Below are 23,258 nucleotides of genomic sequence, written 5' to 3'. Positions count from 1 at the left end.
AAAAAAAAACAGAATTTCTGAAACTGAAAAATATAATATCTAAATAGAAAAATTCACCATAGGAGTTCAACAGAAGATTCAAATAGGCATAAAAAAGAATAGGCAAACTTGAAGACGGGTCATTTTAAATTATTGAGTCTGAGGAGTGAAACAAAAAAAGAATGAAGAAACATGAACAAAGACTAAGGGACTCATGCAACTTAAGTAAGCAAATAAATATACTTATTATCTACTTCCAAAAGGAGAAGAAAGAAAAGGGTAGAGAGATTACTTGAAGAAATAATGGCTGAAAACCTCCCAAACTTGAGGAAACACGAATATAAAAATCCAAAAAGCTTCAATAAAATCCAAGTAGCATTAGCCAAGAGACTCACATCAAGACATATTACAGTCAAATTGCCAAAGCCAAAGTCAAAGAGATTCTCAAAAGGAGCAAGAGAAAAGCAACTTGACATGTACAAAGGATTCCCCAATAAAACGATCAGCGGATATCTCAGCAGAAACCTTGCAATACAGAGGCAGCGGGATGATATATTCAACATGCTCAAAGGAAAAAAACAATCAACTGAGAATACTATATGCAGCAAAATCATCCTTCAAAAATGAGGAAGAAACTGAGATATTCTCAGACAAAAGCTCAGGGATTTCATTACCAGTAGACTTGTCTTAAAATAAATGCTACATGGAGTCCCTCAAGTTGAATGAAAAGATGCTAGACAGTAACTTGAACCATATGAAAATATAAAGTCCTCTGGTAAAGGTAAATACATGAAAAAATGTAAAAACCAATATTATTTTAATTTTAGTGTATAATTCCACTTCTTATTTTTACAGAATTTAAAAGACAATGCAAAAAAATGATTACGAATCTATATGCATCGATACACAATATATATGCATGTAATTTGTGACGTCAGTAACATAAAGGGAGGCAGTGCTGTAAAGGAGTAGAGTTTTTGTATGTGACTGAGGTTAAATTGGTATCAAAATAAGACAGAATGTCATAACTTTAGGACAGTATATATAATACCCATGGTAACCACAATTAAAATATCTATAGAAAATACACAATTGGAAATGAAAAGGGAATCAAAACTTGTCACTATAAGAAATAAACTAAATACAAAGAAAGAAAGACATTAATGGAAGTGATAAAAGAGAAAAAAAACTATAAGACATATAGAAAAACAAATAACAAAATGGCAAAAGTGTTTCCCTACCAGTAATTACTTTAAATGTAAATATATTAAATTCCTCAACTAAAAGATATATATTTGCAGAATGAATAAAAAACAATATACAACTATATGCTATCTACAAGACATTCACTTTAGATCTAAGGACACACACATTGGTTGAACACGAAAGGATGGAAAAAGACATTCTGTGTAAATAGCAACCAAAAGGGAGCAGGGACACTTTAAGTCCAAAACTGTTAGAAGAGACAACAAAGGGTATTATACGATATTATATTTCTACATATATATATATCTATATCTATATATATATATAGATATTGACCCTTTAATCATTTATATATATATACATACAATTATGTAGATGTATATATATACATGTGTGTGTATATATATATATATATCTATATATCTATATATATATATATACACACACATGTATATATATACATCTACATAATTGTATGTATATATATATAAATGATTAAAGGGTTGGTGTATATATATATATATATCTATATATATATATATACACACACATGTAGCAACCATATGCATATGGCCAGTGACCTTTATGCTCTCTTCTTCTTTCTCTCTTACTATATAGACTATATATACACACACATGTATATATATACATGTATTGTATATATATATATATATATATATATAATGCACGCACACGTATATACATGTATACTTCCTTATACATGTGTGTGTATATATATATATATAGATATATATATATATATATACACACATGTATATATATACATCTACATAATTGTATGTATATATATATAAATGATTAAAGGGTCAATTTAAAAGATATAATAATTATAAACATATATGCACCAAACATCAGAGCTCCAAAATATATGAAGCAAATACTAACAGAACTGAAGAGGAAAAAGACAGCTCTATAATAAGAGTAGGAGACTTCAACACCCCATTTTCAATAATAGATACGACAACCAGACAACAGTTCAATAAGGACATGCAAGACTCAAATAACACTATAGACCAATTAGACCTAACGAATATTTTAGAGCACTCTACCTGGCAACAGCACAAACACATTTTTCTCAAGGGCATATGGGATATTCTCCAGGATAGGCCATGTATTGGGCCACAATACAAGTTTTAATAAATTTTAAAAGACTAAAATCACACAAAGTATCTTTTCCAATTACAATAGAATAAAACTAGAAGCCAAGAGCAGAAAGAAAACAGGAAGATTCACAAATATGTAGAAATTAAACAACACCCTCTTAAACAACCAGTGGCTCATGGGAAATTAGAAAATATCTTGAGACAAATGAAAATGAAAACACAACATAACAAACTTATCAGATGCATAGAAAGCAGTAGTTAGAAGAAAATTTATAACTGCAAACACATTAAAAAAGAAGGAAGGTCTCAAGTCAAAAACCTAACTTTTCACCTTAAAGAGAGATAAACTAAACTCAAAGGTAGCAGAAGGAAGGAAATAATAAAGATCAGAGATTAAAACAGAGAATAGAAAAACAAGAGAAAAATTGACAAAACCAAGAGTTGGTTCTTTGAAAAGATCAACCTTTAATTAGATTAACTAAAAAGAGAAAAGATTCAAATAACTAAAAATCAGAAACAAAATATGTTGATACTAATTTTATAAGCATAAAAAGGATTATAAGAGAGAAATAGACAAATTCTAGAAATATACAACATGCCAAGACTGAATTATGAAGAAATAAAAAACCTGAATCGATCTATAACTAGTAAAGAGATTTACACCAATCCTTCACAAACTCTTATATGAGGTCCCTAGAGTAGTCAAATTCATAGAGACAGAAAGTAAGTGGTGGTTACCAGTGGCTACGGAGAAGGGACATAGGAAGTTAGTGTTTAAGGGAGAAAGAGTTTCAGTTTGGGAAGATGAAAATTTTCTGGAGTTGGACAGTGGTGAAGTTTGCACAATGTGAATGGTACTTAATGCCACTGAACTGTACAGTTAAAAATCATTAAAGCAATAAATTTTGTTATGTATATTTTACCACAATAAAAAATAAAATAATTATGTTATATCCAGAAAAAAAAATTGTAATAGTTTTGGTATGGCACTTCCCTTTTTGATAATGCTTCTGAGCCATATTATTGGCATGACTTTCTCTACTTCCCCCACCACCAAACCTGCTGACTCATCTCTGTAATCTCACCTTCCTTGCAAAAATCCGGGCTTATAATTTCCTAGCTTCTTTCATGATTGGGACTGCCAGATTTAGTAAATAAAAAAATAAGACACCCAGTTATACTTGAATTTATAGTTAATAATTTTTTATATAAACAATTAATATTTTTTAATGTAAATATACCCCCATGCAATACATTCCTTGTTTATCTAGAATTCAGATTTAACTGTGTTCCTCTGTTCTGTCTACCCTACAAATGATCAAACAGTTCCTTTGATCTGTTTGCTGTTTATTCAAAACCATTGACTCGAGCAATTTTTACTGATGTACTAACTTTTTATTGATATATTAATTTGTCGATGTATTAATCAGTGTCATTGTTTTCACATAAGCAATTGGGTCATTCACAGTCCTGATTTTTTACTGCTTCCAATTATTACCTGTAATGTTAAGAGACTTTCTCCTCAAAAATCATGTTAACGCATATGTTTTCAATAATAAATGTGTACCATGCAGCACCTTTTTGGTAGGAGAAGGATGTACCCAGAAAAGTTACCCATTGTATTTTTATAATTACAAAAAGTCCTGCTGTATTCCAGGCAAGGGCCTCTCCATATATGCTCCTCTATATGTAGAACTGAGCCACTGCGATATTGGGACGCTATAGGGATTTTCAGTTATCAAGGCATCCAGCGTTGCAGCTCTGGCACTGTATGGAGCCGTGTAAGCCCTTACACCTGTCTATCCTTTCAGCACTGTGCCACCTAAGATAACACTGAGTAGACAGATCTTTAGAAAGACAACCACTGCCAGCCTCTCCAATCACAGGCCTCAGGCAGTGGAAAAAACTGTCTTCCTGTGTTGAAAGGAACTGTGAGTCCCTTGTTCTGATAGCTAACCTAGGACTATTTCCTACCTTTTGGAAGAGAGGTGAAGATCAAAGCAGAGTCTGCTTGCTTTTACCTGCAGGGGCACCACCCTGGACATCAGGTGGTCAAAATAAAGGTCCACTGCTTCGGTGAAGCCCTTGTAAGTTGTTCTCAGCCTCATGCCAGAGTCTCGGAGTAACCAGCTTGAATAAAAAAGGGGGGCGGTGGTAATTAATTCCACTGTGGGTTTGCTCTGGGCGAGGGGATGGTAGAGTGAAAAGGAAGCAGCATCAAAAGGCTCAAGAATGAGTCCGGAGACCATTCCCATCCCATGCCAGCCTCATTCAGCCAGGAAGTTAGATTATTCCAACTGATTCAGGAGCACATACAGCCCAGCTCCAGTCCTGCATTTAGCATTGCTTCCCTACCAGAAGATACCAGCCCTGGTGCAAATTTACGTCCAGCCTAATGGCTATAGGTCTGGCTGCCAGTCAGAGTGAGAAAAGCTTTTCATTGGACGCAAGACCCAATTTTCAAGCATTTACTCCACAATCTCATTACAAAGGGTGAAGCCAAAGGCATTAGGCATCACTGGGACTGGAGAAGGACACAGACACACCTTCCAGTGTCACCCCGAAAAATAAGCCTGAAATGGAGGCTATGAGAGGCTAATCCTGCTTCTGGCTGCTCTGGTCCAGCTGCTCCCCTGTGCTGACCTGGTCGACTCATTTGCATCATTTGCATCAGCTATTCAGAGCTCAGCTCACGGGAGGAGCAGGTGAGCAAGAAGATTAATTCTTCCTACAACCTGTCTGCTGTGATCACATTCCCCAGATGAACAGGGAGCATTAATTCCAGAGCTGTAGTCAAGGAATTTTTTCATCTAACTTGAAATTCTGAGTAAACACTTACCTTTTCTTATGAAAGGCTCTGATGCTCATTCATTGTAATTTAGAGGGCCTAAACAGTGTCAGAAAATTATCGACTTATGTTACGTAAAAATGAATGGGGAGAGAGGAGTATCCTCTACACTGACACCTCCATGTTCCATCTCACATAGAACAGGTCTAGTTTCTCATTCCCATTGGGATTCTGCCTGTTCTCTAGTGGTCCCCACTCAGCCACCCCATGTGCAACCAGGGCCCAAAGGCACAGGAGCTGTACAGCGAGAGCTGAGTGCTGAAGCTCCCTGCTGCTTCTGACCTAAGACTTAAATCCTGTCCTCCTCCTGTGCCGGCTCTGGCTGAGCCCAAGGACATCGCTGACACACAGATTTCTAATCCCCAGGTGTGGGGGAGGCCACTCTGGCCGTGTTCACAGCCTTGTTGAGGGCATTCTTGCCAAGCCGAATGGCACAGCAACGAAGAAGTGATCCTGGGTAGTGGAGGAGACGGAGACAGAGCCTGCCTGTGTCCCCAGGGCAGGGCTGGGTTGAGCTGGAAATAAGAAAGAAAACAAGGCCGAGGATGGTGGTTTCACTGCAGGGAGCAGCTGTTCCCAAAGGAAACAGCACAGCAAACAGGATCAGCCTTCCTTCCCCTTGGGGTGACAAAGGGTAGGGGTAGGGTGGATCCCACCATCTGAAACATAGCGAGGTTGGGAGAGATTATGCCTATTAACAAGAAAATGATTTTTTGGAAATTAATGGCAATAATGCTGAGAATAAAGAATAAATGTGATTCTTGTCCAGATTCCTCGTCCAGATTTCTACTCTAACCACACAGCAGAGCACTGACCTCATGGAGACTATTCATCCTAAGATAATTCATCAGGGCCTGAGATTAGAAGGTAAAAAATAAAACAAAAATAATAATTTGTTGCTCTTATACTTTATCAAAACACTTGGACTTTAAAAAAAAATAAATTCTGGTACATCCCCAAGAAACAGACAGGCAGGTTTGATTTTTCCAATTCTGTAGACAAGAAAATGAAGTTTAGAGCATATAAATGACCTGACTGAGAGTCCAACTCACAGCAGAGCCCTGATGAAGTGAATGGCCTGGGGATAGCTAGTCCTGCTGCTGCTGCTGCTGCTTGCCACATAAAAACCACATGGACTTTGACAAGGACAATAATTGTGACATCATTTAAAATGACTCCTTTGGGTGCTACTTATTCTGAAAAGGAACTTCAGAATGGAAAAATATACATTAAGAGCAAAATTAAACTTACATTTGTGATTTGTATAAGCGTACAGGACAACTCAGGTTGTGGCTGGTGCCCCTCACAGCCCCGCTCACCTGGGCAAGCCCCCGAGGTCGATCTCACTGCAGATGTAGGGACCTGGACGCAGAATCACCCACAGCCCAATCTCTGCAGCCATCTGGACAAAGGCCCTAGGGAGGTCAATGTCAGCAGCTCTCAGGACATTCCAAGCAAAGGGTGGGGATGAGCCAAGCACGTATTGCTGGGTGGCAGAGCTGCCTGGCCCTCTACTCGCCTGTCTTCCTCTCTCAACCAGAAACTGGAGTGAGTAAAGGGGAGGCCGAGCCCCCACCCCCAGCAAAGCAGGGAATCCTACACCAGGTCATAGGCCAGAGGCCCTGGGAGCTGGGTTCTCACCGGCTCCCGGGCTAAGACTGTCTACACAGCCCTACTGGGGTCATGAGGAGGAAGGAGACAGGGTCCTAACAGTGTGCCTGACCCCAATGGCCTTGCTACCCTCAAAGGGCAACCTCTGTCCCAGCCTGGGTGGCTGGACCTACTGCAGAGCAGGGCTGACACTCGGGATCAGGCACCTCTGGGGGCCTGGGCTAGGAGGAGGCAGGCCCGGACATCTGGGAGTAACAGGTTCATGGCTGGAGAGCGTCTGGTTCCCGGATGCAGAGCCTGTCATAGTGTCCTGAGAACAAGGCTCCAAAACCCCCATCTCCCTCTCATTTTCCAAGCATTGCTGAGATGCCACTATGCTCCCTAATCAACCTCAGGCAGTCCCCTTCCTGCCTCCCCAGCCCCAGCCAGGTCGCAGAAGCATCAACAGCACGTACTCCAAGTCCAGGTTCCCAGAAAAGTCAAATGCGCCTCTTTGTGGCTCATGGAGGTTCCAGGGAACATAGCTGTAATAGGAAAGATAATTAAAGTCACGACCTTTTCATTTATTCCACTTCACCTACCAGATTACCTTCTTTATCCCTAAAACCCTTATGATGGTTGAATATATAATTCCTAGGTGCATTGTCTTAACGACAGCTGCTCCTCTCCTGGACCCCCACTCACCTCTGGCTTCTAGTAGAGCCCTCCCCAACTGCAAAGAATGTGCGTGGGTGGAGTGGTAGGAGAGGTTTGCTTGCTTCCAGTTTAGACTCGAGTTCCGTGTTTAAGCAAAATACAGGTTATCCTGCTTTTATAAGGCAAAACAGTTGTCTTACAGTATTTCTACAAACTTCAGATTCCTATACCCAGTGAATGTACCCCTCAGGTCAGAACTTACATATGCAAATAAATGGATCCTTTGAAGGAGTCTTTCTGGAAAACTACACCCATTTGTTTCATCTATGCTGTCACAGCTCAGAATATTCCTGTAACTCTTTTTAGAAACTGTTTTCAAAACCAGTTCAGAAGCCACACAAGAAAATTCATGTCTTTGATTTGTAATCCCATTTTTGCCTACAAATAGAATAATACAGCCTAATAACCCTCTTGATTTCCTAGATTTGGACCCAAATATCTGTTGGCAGTTTTGAAAAATAAATCCACGAAAAGATCAAGACTTTTCCATGACGGAGCCTATTTTTTTAACCGATTTACACATTCAACACTTTATTAAGTGCCTATCATGTGCCCATAACTGTGCGAGGTGCTAGAAAGAAAACCACAGCATTCTGATGATAATTCTAAAAAAACAGTGCTGAAAACAGTGCTGACAGACAGTTTTCAAGGTAGCTATTTTGAAGAAGACCAAACTCATTTGCTGTATAAATTGGGGATGGAGCTCTTGTTAAAAAAAACTACTTAATGATAATTCTGTCCTTTCCTACATCTACAGTCCCCTTCTCCACTCTCTTCCTTTGTACACCATTGCTCTTCCTGGTCCCTAGACCTTATATTCATTTCCCATCCCTAGCCCCACTAAGAGAGAGCGAGGCAGGTATCAGGAAGAACGGAAACTGTCTTTCCTGTCAGAGGCTGCTCAGATTTAGGAGCTACCAGGGCTCACTCATTGCGGCATGCTGGGGACCCGCGAGCTGGGCGCCCACGCCGAAGCCCAGATGCAGACTCGAGGAGCACCGCAGGGGAAACAAGGCTTGGTGGCGGGGGGTAGAGCAACACTCACGTTGTGAGGGTGTTCAAGCCGCAGGCTTTCATCTTCAGCAAGCGGTCCCTCCAGTATGCCCTGGGTACACGGAAATAGTGCACGGAGCCCCCAAGGATCCAAAAGGTGGAGTCCTCCAGCATAAAGTTCTGGCCTTTGGTGTGCAGCCCCGACTGCCGGTGTCTTAGCCAAGGAGAGACCAGACCGCGCCAGTCCAACCTACGAAAAGCAAAGACAGCCGGGAAGCCTCGAAGCTCGCCTTCAGCAGTGAGCAGCGGCACGGGAAGAGACGGGCGGAATTCCTCTCCTCCTTCGCAGGCCCTCGGCATTTCTTTCTAAGGAGGGCCCGCTTCCAGGGTGTTTTAGAAAAGGCTGCCCGCCTCTGACATAGCCAAGCCTTTCTTCAGCAACACTGACTCATCTGGCCCTGCTGCAAGGGAAGAGCGAGCTGAGGGGCCGTTGGGAAGGAGACAAACACAACATTCAGTGCAGACGCTGTGTGCGAACAGGAGAGAGGACAAGGAGGGCACACACTGCATGGGAAGGGCGTTGTCAGTGGGCTGAGAAGCTGCCTTCTGGTGCCTGGGACTCAGGGGGACCTGGGAGCAGGGGCAGCACACAGGTTCCTACGATGACCAGCTCTCCTAGGCCATTTGACTAAACATCAAAGCAGCAACTACTTTAAATAGTACCTCTGAACCACCTCATGGTCACAGCTGCCTGGCTCGAGGTGCAGATATCTGGAAAGAGGTATCTGGGTTAGAAACAGCATCTGTTCATTGACCAAATTTCCGAGTCTTAATTATTATCTAAAGATTGTGTCGTGTTGGCCATGATCACCCCACGTGACAGAGAGAGCCCCACCTGGGGAGGCTTTGGAAAGTTTTAGTCCCTGGAAAAGCACCTCTTGACATGTCTTGGGTTGGCCAAGGGGAGCCCTCTTAAATTGGTCCCTGTGATTCAGTGTTCTAGTCTCCTGAAGGCCTTAAGAAAGCCAGCAAGAGAAGCTGGAGGAGCCACAGTTTCCAGCCAGGAAATTTAGGAAACTTGGAGACAGAAAACAACAGTGGGAATGAGTCTGGTGCAAAAGGAAATTTTAGTTGGTGTCGTTTCTGCACCCACTTGTTACAGTTCCAGAAACTAGAGGGCATCTTGTCCAGCAGGGTTCGTCTGCATTGCAAGACTCCCTAAACTGCTTCTGGTCTTTCCATTCATTTTGTAACACTGGCTAAAATGGTAGTACTCGGACATGCATCTCAGTAAAGGCCCAGCTTGATCCATTCAGTCAGTACTGATACACCCTGACTGGGGACTGTCGTTTCTTAGAAGAAACAGACATGCGTGAATCAAAAGTGGGCTGAGAGCACTTTTGTTGATTCTGGATTCAACAATTTTCTGTGCCCTTCAAAGGGGCAGCCCCTTCACAAAGCTTTGCCAGTCATGGGGACTAAAGTGGATGTCATGGAGGGACCGGGCACATGCACCTCACACACCCTATTCAGCAGTCGCCAATCTTTATGGCACCAGGGACTGGTGCTCCTATAAGAATCTAATGCCTGACGACCTGAAGTGGAGCTGAGGCAGTGATGCTAGCTGGGGAGCAGCTGCAAATACAGATGAAGCTTTGCTCACTGGCCAGCTGCTCTTAACGGGCCACGGATTGGTACCAGTCTGTGGCCTGGGGGTTGAGGGTCCCTGGTTAAAAGGATTACTCTGGCTGCTGTGTTGGAAAAAGACAGCAGAGGGAAGGGCAAGGGTCGAGATGTGGGACAGTTTAGAAGATACTGCAATAATCTAAGCAAGAGATTTTGCTGGCTTGGACTTCACTGGTAGCAGTGGAAGTAATGTGAAGTAATTCGATTATAAATTGGATTTTGAAAGAAGATAAATTATTGCGAGAGAAGAGTCAAGAATGCCTCCAAGATTTTTGACCTGAACAACTGAAAAATTCACTTGCCGTTGGATATGATAGCTAATCCTGAAAGTTGAAATCATCTATTCTCTAAATTATCTACTCCTTAAAGTGAGTAGAATGAAGTCCATGATTGAACAACTAATAACATCTCTCCCTTTACATGTCCCAAATCTTTTATAGAAGAAAATATTGGCATCACAGTTAAAATAGTCCAAGGGGTTGTAGGGATGATCCAGTCATCCTCGCTTGTTACTTTTTACCTAATTCAACATCTGTAAATTGCATCAGGAGCCCAAACACCCTGATTAGGCTCCTTAGTTAGTGTTTCCTACTCATGTACACACTGCTAAATAAACCTAGTAGAGCGTGATACAAATCAAGTAACATCATAGATGTTACCCAATTTTTATCAAAAGATTATTTTATGCTGGATTACTATCATCGCTCACCTCCTGCTGTGCAGCCTGGTTCCTAATAGGCCGTGGACCAGTACCGTCCTGCTCTCTCCCCTCTCTGCCACCAGCACTGTCTCCCTGCTGGGTCCTTTACCTACATAGCAGCCAGCTTCTCCTCAACCTATAATGCCAAGTGCTTCGGCGCTAAACATAAACTTGTATATCCTACACTGTAAAGCAGCCAGAGCCTTGTTATTAATGGGACTACCATTTGTAACGGCATTTAGTGACAATCAATGACAACTTGCTCATGCCACTAGGCAGCTCACTCCCATTCTACTCAAGTTCCTCCAAATCATACATGTTATGGCGCCTATAAAGAATTCTGATATAGAATCTTCTCCATCTCCCTGCACACTCAAATAATTACAATTCAGTATCATGAGTGCTGTTGTAAGGCATGTACAAAGATATGGCCAGGGCCAACTTCATGGGCATGTGACCCATGCAGTGGCACAAGGCCCCACATTCAGAAGGCCCCCTTGCAATGAGTAGTAAATAAGTCATCCAATTCTAATGCAGAGTATAATGAATGTAGACAACATCATTATACTATAATTATGTAATGTAATAAATATCACCACAATGGCAATCATGTCACAATATACAAATGTATCAAAGTAACACATTGTACACCTTTAAAAATTTAATTCAAAAAAAAAAAAAAAAGGCCCTGCATATGATTTCAGACACTCTGCTGTCTTCATCCTAAAATTCTTAATAATTGAACAAGGGCCCCACATTCTCATTGTGCACTGGGCTCCTCAGAGTAGATATTTCAGGCCAACAATGGCAGAAGACAGTAGCTGAAATATATAGGTAACTGGTGAACAAAGAAATCATCCAAATCATTCAGGTGGAGTCATAAGACTTCATACAGAAGACAACATTCTCACTGGGTCTTGAAGGCAGGGAATATAAGAATGCAGTGACAACTTAGGGCAAAATCAGAAAAAAATGAGATCTGTATTCATGGAATGGCAAGCCAATCATCTACTCTAGCCCAATAGTCCTCAGCAGCCCAGGCCTGGGCTGGCTCACCAAAAACTGTTCGCTGCTAGTCCACCCGAGATCAGCACAGAAATTGAGATATTTTCATAGCAATGAGAGTAATTTTATGTCTGTTGAAGCTAATCATAAAAAGCTGGGGAATATATTTTGTATATATTTCCATTTCCTTTTCCTAGTAATTTGTTTTTATTGTTTTATAAAGTAACAGATTCGAAATTTGTTTAAAAAAAAAGAAAAGTGATTCTTCATCACAGACAGAGTGAGAAGTACTGCTCTAGATTAGAAACAAATAGTCTGGCATTGGGCAACTGTGATCATGGAGATGGGAAGACAAATATATTGACCAGTTCAAGGTATCCAGGCTTAGGAATCAAATGGATGCGGATATGGAGGACACCAGAACCATATAAAATCACTTTATCAGCAGACTTCCTAACATGTGACTGAAGTCAGCTATAACAAAGGGAAGGTTCGGGTTTAGCCACAATGATTCTCAAAGGTGGCAGCATAGTTGAATCACATGGGAAACTTTTTAAACTAATCAATGCCTAGGCACCACCCCCTGACCAATCTCTGCAGGTGGAGCACAGGTATTGGTGCTTTTTAAGAGCTCCTCCACTGATCCTAACAGGAGCCACTGGCCTATGATGGCATTACAGGAGGAACTGGGTCAAGTTTGGGGGCCCTGGATGACCAGAGACAGGAAAGGAGGATGCCATGAGGGCAGAGGATGCCACAGACATCGCTGACCACTTGGGAATTTTGTCTAGGGCCACTCGTGGGCCAAGAGAATTAGTTTTACTTACTCTTTATTCCTCACAGCCCCCAGGACTCAAAACTCATGCTGCAGCTTCAGGACTACAGTTCTGCTACATTATAGTTAAAATGGTCATTTGTGGATAAGCTAGGGACACAATCACTTTTTTCTTCGTCTAAAGGAAAAAGTTCGATGTTCCAAGAGACTTATAAATGGTATTTCAGAACACAATTCTTGCAAAGGACCACCTTCGGAAGGGGGGCCACCTTTTGGAAAGTGAAAACAAAACCAGTTTGTGCAGGAGAAAGATCTGGACATGGGTCCTGGCCCTACCTTTAGGAGCACTGTCACCTTGGGTTAGTAATACTGGCTCTGCGGGCATGAGTTTGTTTCCCCTGTAAAACAGGGCTAATGCCTGTCCTACCTGCTCACAAATGCTGCTGTGAGAGCATGGTATAAATGAAATACTCTGTGATATGCTATAAAAGAGTCTTGTCACTAATGGAAATACATTTATTTCAGCATGCTTTGCATATTAGATAGAATAGCCTTAGGGGAGAGGGGCAGGTATGTCCCTAATATGGAATAATCCCAATCTTTCCATTCTTTCCCATTTAATTTAGCAACTAATTATATTTTATGTGCTAGATTTTGTGCCAAGCCATATTATTACAATTTCTAAAGTTTTACAATGAAGGATCTGTCCATTGGGATCCCGTCAGACCAACCCAGCCCCTTAGCCAGAGGTCCGCAAACTCCAGCTGTAGACCAAATCCACCCTGCCTCCTGTCTTCATGCCACCTGCAAGCTAAGAATGGTTCTCACATTTTTAAGTGGTTAAAAAATCAAAAGAAGGATATTTTGAGACACAAAAAAAGTATATGAACTGCATAAATAGCTTTATTGATACCCACCACATCCATTCATTTACATATTGTCTACGGCTGCTTTGGGGCAAAGTGAAGTTCTTATATTAGAGACTGTAGTCTGCAAAGCGGCAAACATTTACTATCTGATTCTTTATCCTGCCATAGAGGATAAGATACTAGATACTGAAAGGAGGCCTCAGCCCCCACCCCCTTGGCCACTGTCTGGGCCTCCTTCTAGTCGTGCCCTTGTTCCGGCTCTTCTTCCCACCTGGCTCCTTCCTTTGGCTGCAAGTTCCTGACTATTCTGGCTATCACCTCACACATGGGATAGGTTGTCTCCTTTGGTTTTGACCATATTGCTCCAAAGAACGCATTCTGCCTTCATGCTTCATGTGCTCAGCAGACTACACATACTCTCCAAGCTCACCTGAACACCCTCAACCACAACCACCACCAACCACACTCTCCCCTCAGGTACCCTACTGCCTGGGCTCGCCCCAGCTAGAATAAGGAAGAAATGAATGGGTTAGTTCTTTCTTGACAGTCTGGTGGTGAAAATACACACAAACTCTCTCTCCCCACCCCCACGATGTTTTTAAAAACAATGAGAATACAAGTTAGCAATCACTCTGCTGGTAGCCTTATTCACCAACCAGAACTTCAAAAGAACAATCTCCAGTTCTTCACCAATCTCTCATCACTGATCCTAACTTCTGTTTATGACTGTGTCTCCGCAAATGCTATGAGAGCTTCCCTCTCCCCACTTACTAAGTACAAAAATATGAGCTGGGTTGGAGGCAACCATCTGTGACTCCCTCACTCCAACATAGTCCCTGCTGGTAATATATACTCTTTTATCTTTCCCCTAGTGGATAAATAATCACCAGGAAATCTCCAGCTAGGTTTACGTGTCCAGGTGTGGTCTGCACCTGCAGAGGACCTTCATTTGGAACTCGTTAGATATGCAGAAACTCAGGCCTTACTGGAAACCTACTGACAATCTACATTTTAACCAGACCCCAAGGTTAAAGTTTGAGAAGCATGAATCTTATTTGAGATATCAAATAAGATATATATACTATATTTATAAATATAGTTTCTTTCTGGATAGAGCTTCTCTTTGCTAGTGTCTTTATATCCTATCACTGTCTAGATTTTTAAAAAAATGTTTCTTCACAGTACTTATTAAGCAACATGAAGTTAACACTGCAAACAAAAGCTAGCTATTACCGAATTCGAAATTCTGGAAAATTCAACTGTTTGCTTTCTGAAAATTTTCTGGTAGTTTACTAGATGAGTTTTTAATACATTTTTAAAAGGGATGAATTCACTGAGAAAATGAGGATAAATGTTGAGTTGCTCCAAGGAGTTCACTGTGAGAAAATGAGATGATACACATTAGAGCTTCATAAACAAAGCACCAATCAAATGGGTTTTAATACTGGGAATGATCATTAGTACAAGTGATCATAATACTAATAATAACCTCCATCATTTCCAGAGTAATTAGCTCAGTAATAATAAAATAAAGGGACTATAAACTATATGGTTAAATCAGGTCAGGGAGACTTTCCAGTCAATTTGGTTATTACCAAGGAGCTCAGCAAATCCTGAGGAAGCCCTTGTTACTTTTGCTTTCCTAGAGAGCAGTACTGTCATTGGTAATGAAACTTTTATTGATGACACCGGGAGCATCTGCCTTCTTTCTAGCTGGAGCTTATGTTAACACTTTCTTCTGAAATTTCTGTTGCCTTTGTATCTTTGCTTCATAGTAGGATAATTAACTAATCACTGAAGGGACCTGTCCTCCGATTTTCTCTGCTCTGTTCACAGTCTGCTGTGAAGTTCCTGGAAGAAGGTACGCATGTCAGGATTTCTGACAGGGCCTCATAAAATATAACGAAACCTCTACAGTCCTATCACTACCATCCCTTTTGACAAGTGTTATAGGCTGTACAAGCTACAGACAAAACAGGTTGTAATGGAAACATTAAGCAGAGGACTTGGGTCTTGAGTTCCCTATGGTGAGGAATTGTCACCAGGTGGTGACTGGTGAGGGAGGAGGAATAAAGGCATGAAGCCTACTAACACTTCATACTTATCATTGTAGTGAATCACGAGGACAAAGGGTGCAGGGCAGACTCCACACAGGCTGGACATCACTGGACATGGTCAAAAGTGAGGGGAGATGTGTATGAATGGAAAAGGGCAGATGAGCAGATAACAAGCTTACAACCTCTTTCATGTGGAATGGGCCTGTGAATTGATTCTCAGCTTTCAGGGAGGCTCTTCCAGAGCAGCTGAGTAGAAATGATCTCCTTGAACGAGGTATACTAATCAGGACAAATCTGAAATGTCTTTTGCCATGCCAGATAGCATCCCTGTGTCACCTATAAATCCTGCAAATATTGATCAGTAACAGGGGTCACGGTGGGACTGAGAAGCCACACTTGGGATCACAGTCATTTCCTTCAGTTTTCTGTCATACCACACACAGTGTAACCAGATTCAGACAGGCCAGTATCCACGCAACCTGACATGGCAGAGACAGCATCAACTTCTGGAATATGTTGGCTTCCAGCAGAAACTAGGCAATGCTTACACAAATTTAAGCTGGCCGAGAGTATGGGCAAGCTGGGTATATGAGGTAAGAATCTGCAGAAACAGTCCTTCAGTTCCCAGAACCTAAGCCCATGCCGGTCCCAAGGGTCAGTTACTTTGACACCTTACATAATGTGTATGTACTTGCTAATCTGAGATGATAATTTACAAATGCTATTTCCAGGTGCACTGTGACCCTTCTAAGGCCACCCTAAGTAATGGTCCAGCCGTATCAGGGTCCAGAGCATCATATTAAAGATGCTGACCAAGCAAACACTCACCTCTTTGTTCATCCAAGTGGTTATGCCAGAGACCATGAGATAATAGATATGTTAAACTGCCCAAAAGACATCATCACACATAAAAATTCCTCATTTGGGTCTGAAATACAAATTTTTATTTATCACTCTCAAGACTCTAATGTGGTTATAGGCTCCAAGGAGGCCCAGTTTCTTTGGACATCCCATTGCCCTGAAGTCCATTTGAGGATATTTCAGTCTTACCAGTCTACAGCCCTGTATACTCTTCCATCAGCACGAGAGTTTGAGGGCCTTTCCACACTTTGGCCCAGGCCAGTGCCCTCCATGCTTCTACTCCAGAAGAGTGCCTCTTGGATCAATCTTTCAGCCCCAAGGGAAAAGAACTCTGTTTCTGTGTCTGGCCCAGCTTCCTGGATGTGCTCCTTGGCTTGGGCCCAATGCTTTGGGCTCCCGCTTTGCTGGGAGAAGCATTAAATATTTCCAGAGCACCTGGGCCTTCCATTCCAAAACCTGATGGAAGGTCATTGTGCAGAATTTTACAGATCTGTGGCACTACTAGGATCTTAACACCTCTGTCCTTACCTCTGAAAAGATTTCTAGGTAAGCCAGGAACTGGCCCAGCACTCAGGCTCCAGCAAGTCAGGCCAAGTGGCTGCCGTCATGACCCAGGGACATGCTGAATGTTCAGGGGGCAACATTTTCTAAACACTATAGGAAGTTTGTATGTGAACAATGTTTACTAAATCAAAACCTTGAGACCCAATTGTAAAAAAATGCAAACTCCTTGTTAATAATTGTCCACTTAACAACAAGGAAAAATGTCCTAATGTTATGTGACACTGTGTTTTCACTTTGGGAAAAATTTCCATTGATGGCCTCATAAATAGAAAAGGTGTTGTATCTCAACCTAGAGAGGGGTGAAAGTCTGTTAGATAACCCCAAGCGCTCTCCTGATAACAATACTCTGATCTTAGAGATGCAGATGGAATCAGAATTAAATGATTTCATGAAATAAGAGACAACATAAATATGTTTTTAAAAATTTAAATAGGACTTATCTACATAGATATATGAGAAAGGGGCTAGTTCTTACAAGACACAAAGAATCTATACACAGATTAGACAGAATTTCCCTCCCAGACAACAGAGCTCAGAACCTCTTTCGTGCTGATCCAACAGAAATAGAATGTGCTATTTTACTTACTTATTTTAACTTATTTTTATATACTTATTTTAAATGTCTATCAAGATTTAAAATGAACATCTCATACAGTCAGCAATTCTACATACAGAACTATATCCAACAGATATTCACTGAAATTTTGTTTGCAGCAGCTAAAAGATGGCCAACAATCAATACCCATTGATAGGTGGCTATTTAAATAAATTACGTGCCAAATGGACAAATGGGGTCACATATACAGCTGTCTTCTTGTATAGGTACAGAATTCCCCTAAGAGAAACCATTATCAGTAATCATTGCTGGTAGGAGAGCGAGGATGCCTAAGGGCCAGGAGTAGGGTTTTATTTTCCCCTGTGTATTATTCGAATAATTCATCCTTTTCATATATTACCTACTCACAAAATCAACTTTGCAAGAAAAGCACATTTGTTCTTGAAAGGAACAACCTAGCTTTCTTGCTGAGTGTAGGAGTACAGAGGAAGTATCCATGCTCTTGCTCGAAGACACTCTGGTCCCCTTCAGTCACTGGCTAGCATTGCACTGCAAGACTCGCAGAGCCAACTCTGTCTTCCCGGAACAGGGTGGCTCAGACACCCCACCTCTCCCTGACTGAGCCACTGATCAACTAACTGTGCTTCCCTACTTGTGGCAGAGAGCTGACTACTACTGAAAGAGACACTTCCCAGATGCTGAAAACTTCACTACTAAAAGATGAAAGGGGCAGTGTTCAAAGAGTTCACACATTCCAGGGAATATGACTCAGGCCTCAAGCCCAGTGGAGTCCTAGAACAGGCAAAGCTCATAAAATCAATGACTTCACAGAAGTCCAGGAAAAGAGGCACAATTTGTCCACATAGCCTTGGAAGACAGGACTGGCCATGATCTGGATCAAAGAAAGTGACCTGGTCACATTGCTAAGGTATCCACCTTCACCAAGGAGCAATTTGACAGGGTCTCCTCCTAGAATCCAGATAATGCCAATGAAGAGTAGTGAATGAGACAGTCAGTGTAGAGATGAACTTATACTTGAGGAGGTATGATATAGGCTGCCTATCTGGTAGCTTTCCTCTCTCCTGAGTTTTGCCAGCTAAAATATCAGGTATGAGAGATGTGAAGTTAAGTGAATTTTGTTCAGTGATGCATTTATATTAAAAAAAAAAAATGAATGGGAACCATACTTTGATACTATCAAGCAGACATTCTTGGTTGGAGTGGGAGGAGGTAAGAGAATGAGAGGTAACTGGCTCAGAGACATGGTTCATATTAATACACACATCAGCAACCTCAAAGTAATATGCTGAAAGAAGCCTAATCAAAGCAGAGCACGTTAGGATTACATTTCTATAAAACATTAGAAAATGCAAACTAATGGTGCATATGGTGGTAGAAAGAAAGAGATCAGTTTGCTTGTGGATGGGGGAGCAGAGAAGTATAGGAGAGAAAGGTGCAAAGGGGCACAAAGAAAGCTCTGGGCCTGATGGATATTTTTGCTATCTTAATGGTGGTGGTAGTTTCGAAGGTGGATATATATGTTAAAACTTAAACTTTACATGTTAAACATGTGCAGTTTATTGTATGACAATTACACTGAAATAAAAATAAAAATAAAAATAAAAAACATTGTTCAAGCTGAAATACCAGAGGTAGAAAACTTCCTCAACAGTCATCTTGGTCACCCTTACATGTTCTGCCTGCAAGAGACTCATTTCAGATTAAAGGAAACACACAGACTAAAAGTAATGGGATGGGAAAAGATATTACATGATGAACATAGAGAGTAGTGTGCTGAGTGGAATAAGTCAGATAGAGGAAGACAAATGCCATATGATTACATGTGGAATCTAAAGAACAAAATAAAAAATAAAAAATAAAAAAACAGAAACAAACCCATAGATACAGAGAACATTTTGAGGGTTACTAGATGGGAGGAGGTTTGGGAAACTGGTGAAAAAGAGAGAAGGGATTAAGAAGTACAAATTGGTAGTTACAAAATAGTCATGGAGATAGGAAGTATAGCATAAGGAATATAGTCAATAATATTGTAATAATTATGAACAGTGTTAGAGGGGCACTAGATTTATTGAGGTAATCACTTTGTGAATTGTATAGATAACTAATCACTATGTTGTACACTCAAAAATAATATAATATTGTATGCCAACTATAAATAAAAAATAAAATAAATTATTATTAATAAAAAAGAACAAAATTGAAAAGAATTATCTTGGTCCTATTTCTTGGATGTGATGTAATCAAACACCTATGGTTGGCCATGAACCCTCCCAAGGTAAAATTTGTGAGAAAAAAAAAAAGCTGAAGCCAAGCAGACCCCTACCTTCACCCAAATACCTGCCTTCTGAGGTACAGAAAAAGGGTTTGTTCCTGACAGCTCAGCTCCACAAAGCAGTCAGCTGAGTAGCCAGTTCCCATGTGACCTATATTCCACTGACCACATCCACATTCCCAACAACAGCTGGGAGAGGCCCCACCTCCCACTCAGTTAATGACCCAGTCGAAGCTAGAGTAAAGCAGGAAGAGGATGTGACAATGTTCTCTGGCCTCCAGAGATAATCTTTCATGCTCAGCCCAGATAGGACAGAAAGAATTAGGCAGAAAATGCCCATGAATCAAAAAGATGCCCAAATAACATATTCTAAAGGACTCTAAGAGATGGCCCTGAACTTGGTTCACAGCTTCTCTGGCCTCTGTCTTATCTGCTGAGAAAGAAGGGGTAGCAGGAAAAACAGTGACCGTCCTAAGCATGTCAAACTATTTCCACAGACTTGAGTCTCAGCTATTCATTCTCCATCGCTATTTCTGGGAAATTTCATAAACCACACCCCTGCCCCCAGTGATTCCTACTGCAGTCACTTCACCCAGGTGAGAACACAGTTAACTTACCTGTGAGAAGTTCAGGCTTCTTCACAGCCAGTCAGCTGTCGGACATCTCATCCTCCCACACCCAGCCTCCTTCCTGCACCTTTTCTTGAGAACTATTAGGGTGTACTTACCTGGCACATTTCACGCCCCTCAGTACCAGCCCTCATAATGACCTATCCTGGGGGTCCTGCATGGACTGCTATATATTTGACCTCCAGTAATGGGCAAACCACAGCTATTGAACATCTCTGGTCTTTCTCTCTGGGGTGTGAGTTCCTTGATACCCTGCTGTATGTCAGAGGCTCCTGCTACCTCTGCTTTGAGTAATTCTTCTGGGGTTTGCATCAGCCTGGTACCAGGAGGAAAGCTGAACATCTTACAAGAGCTGAGACCAGTCTTCAGAGAGGAAAGGACTAGAGATTATAGACAAGATGGGGGGGAAACATTCTTGGGAACATCTGGGAAAACAAAATGCTTTTTTGTTTTCTGGACCCCAGAGTGAGAGGAGCACCATTTCCTTCTCCCAAACAATATTATGGCATCTTCACTGTCTCCAAAACAAAGAGACAAAACAGAGAAGACATGTTAAGTCTTGGAAAAGTACAAATGGAGTTTCTGAATGTGTTCTTGAGGCAGCAAACAAAAGTTCAGATACAATCTCCATCAAAAACTTCCTTATCTCCCAGAAGAAGTCAGAGAAAGTAAGAAGGAAGATAGAGAAGACAAGATCAAGCTCAAGGGTGGTGAACTTGCCTCTAGTTCCAATGCCTCAGCCAGCAGCCACTTCAGCACTAACTTTCCATGCCAAAGCATTTGTTACTACTGTTCTGCTTTCCCAGCAACACTGGAAGTTTTGAATATGGAAAGTGCCAGGCACTACCTGAAAGATATGACCACAGCTGTAGAATCCTATAAATAGACACAGTTCAGAAAAATTCTGGGTTAGGCCCACATTGGCAGTGGGTAAAGCGTTCTATCACTAAAAGCAACCCCTTGCCACAGACATTTTGTAAGGGGAACTGGGGACTGGTGAATGGTGGGAAAGTAGAGAGAGAAGACATATCAATCCTAGAAAGAGGCAAATAAATACAGGGCAAAGGATCTTGGAGGACCCTTGGGGCAGCATTCTCATGACCAAGCTGGGCAGAATGAATTGAGTCTAGCTGTGAACACTGGTGCTCTGGCCTCTGGACCTGGGAGACTAGCAGAAGGGGTCCCGTCAAGAAGGACTAGAGGCAGGGCAGTGATGGGGGACATCTGAGAGGGATATGAAGGCTAGTTCTACTGACCTTCCCAGAGGGCTGAGAGTATACATGAGAAAAGCAGAGTCCGGAACCACTGGCGCAGAGGAGTGGGGAAGCCCTAAGGTATAGATGCCTGGGGACTGGGAGGGCAGCGCCTAGTTTCACCCAGAGGCCTGGATCTCAAGACAAAATCCGAGCGCCTGGTAGTGAAGAGGAACGCTGGGGTGTTGGGGAGCTACAAAAAAAAAGAAACTAGCGGGCTGTTTCTCATTGGAGCCCGGGATTCGCGGGTCATGGTAACGCGAACTACAGGAGCTGCCTCCCTCCGGTGAGAGGGGCACCAAGAACTGTACGTGTGGAGAGTTGGGGTGTCTGCAGTCAAGCAGGTGCCGGGCAGGGCTCTCTCACCTTCGGAGCACCAAGAAACTCAAGATCACCAGCATCAGGAGTCCAAATGCGCGGCAGGGCCTCCGCGGGACGCTCCACGTGGGCATCGCGCGTGTTTGCTCAGGGCGCAGAAACCCAATTCCTACTTTAGCTAGCATTCAGCCCAGCGCCAGGGGAGACTGGGCGCGAGGGCGGGGCTGCGCGTTGGTCGCCTGGGCAACCAGGCCACCGCCCGCTTATCCTGCCTACGCTCATTGGCTGCTGTCCATGGCCCCGCCCCCACGCCTTGGGCCTTGAGTGCCAGGGGACGAGTGTGTCCGCCAGATCAAACAAGCAGGTGGGCACTTTCTGGCTCCTAGGAGGCTCTGGGTTCTCCCCCTCCTTGCTGCACTTAGTCTCAGAGAGGTGCTGGAAGTTTCAGAAGCTATCTTCCTGAAAGCGATATAAAAACAAATGCAGAAATACTGAGCACCTGCTGCCCAGTCCCTGCACACTGGTTGAACACAGGTAAATGTCATCCTTATGTATTAAAGCACCTGCAAAGGAAACCATTAATAAAAAGAAAAGACAACCTACTGAATGGGAAAAGATCTTTGCCAATGATATATCCAATAAGGGGTATTGGATACCCAATATCCAAAAATTACTTTAAAAACTCATACACCTCAACACCAAAAAACAAAAATCCAATCAAAAAATGGGCAGAAGAGGACATACAGAGAGCCAATTGACATGTGAAAAGATGCTCAACATCACTAATCATCAGAGAAAGGCAAATTAAAACCACAGTGAGATATCACCTCACCCCCATCAGAATGCCTATCACAGATAAATCAAAATACAATAAATGTTGGCAAGGATGTAAAGAAAAGAGAGCCCTCGAGTCCTATTGGTGGGATTGCAAGTTGGAACAACCACTATGGAAAACAGTTTGGAGGTTTCTCAAAAAAATTAAAAATAGAACTATATTATGACCCAGCAATTCCACTTTTGAGTACTTACCCAAAGAAAACCAAACACTAATTCAAAAGATATATGCACCCTTATGTTCACTGTGGCGCTATTTACAATAGCCAAGATATGGAAGTAACCTAAGTGTCCATCAATAGATGGTTAGACAAAGAAGAGGTGGTACATATATACAATGGAAAAATACTCAGCCATTAAAAAAAGAATGAAATATTGCCATTTGCAACAACATGGATGGA

The 23,258-nt window shown here is 41.9% G+C and overlaps 1 protein-coding gene across 1 annotated transcript in view; it reads right to left on the bottom strand.

The window, feature by feature from the left end:
- Positions 1-22,200, bottom strand: part of LOC120615671 (beta-galactosidase-1-like protein 2) — a 44,647-nt gene extending 22,447 nt beyond the window's left edge. Inside the window, exons 1-5 of the mRNA XM_039878884.1 lie at positions 22,072-22,200; positions 8,510-8,707; positions 7,224-7,292; positions 6,477-6,572; positions 4,331-4,439 (exon numbers count right to left, since the gene is read on the bottom strand). Of these exons, the coding sequence (XP_039734818.1) occupies positions 4,331-4,439; positions 6,477-6,572; positions 7,224-7,292; positions 8,510-8,707; positions 22,072-22,157 (558 nt within the window). The 5' untranslated portion in view covers positions 22,158-22,200. The remainder of the gene's footprint in view (positions 1-4,330; positions 4,440-6,476; positions 6,573-7,223; positions 7,293-8,509; positions 8,708-22,071) is intronic.
- Between the last annotated feature and the right edge of the window lie 1,058 nt (positions 22,201-23,258).

The sequence above is a fragment of the Pteropus medius genome, unplaced genomic scaffold (assembly GCF_902729225.1).
Source record: "Pteropus medius unplaced genomic scaffold, Ma_sr-lr_union100, whole genome shotgun sequence".
NCBI classification, from domain to species: domain Eukaryota; kingdom Metazoa; phylum Chordata; class Mammalia; order Chiroptera; family Pteropodidae; genus Pteropus; species Pteropus medius.
Note: the sequence above shows the minus strand (reverse complement) of the source record. Positions and strands in the feature narration are given on the sequence as shown.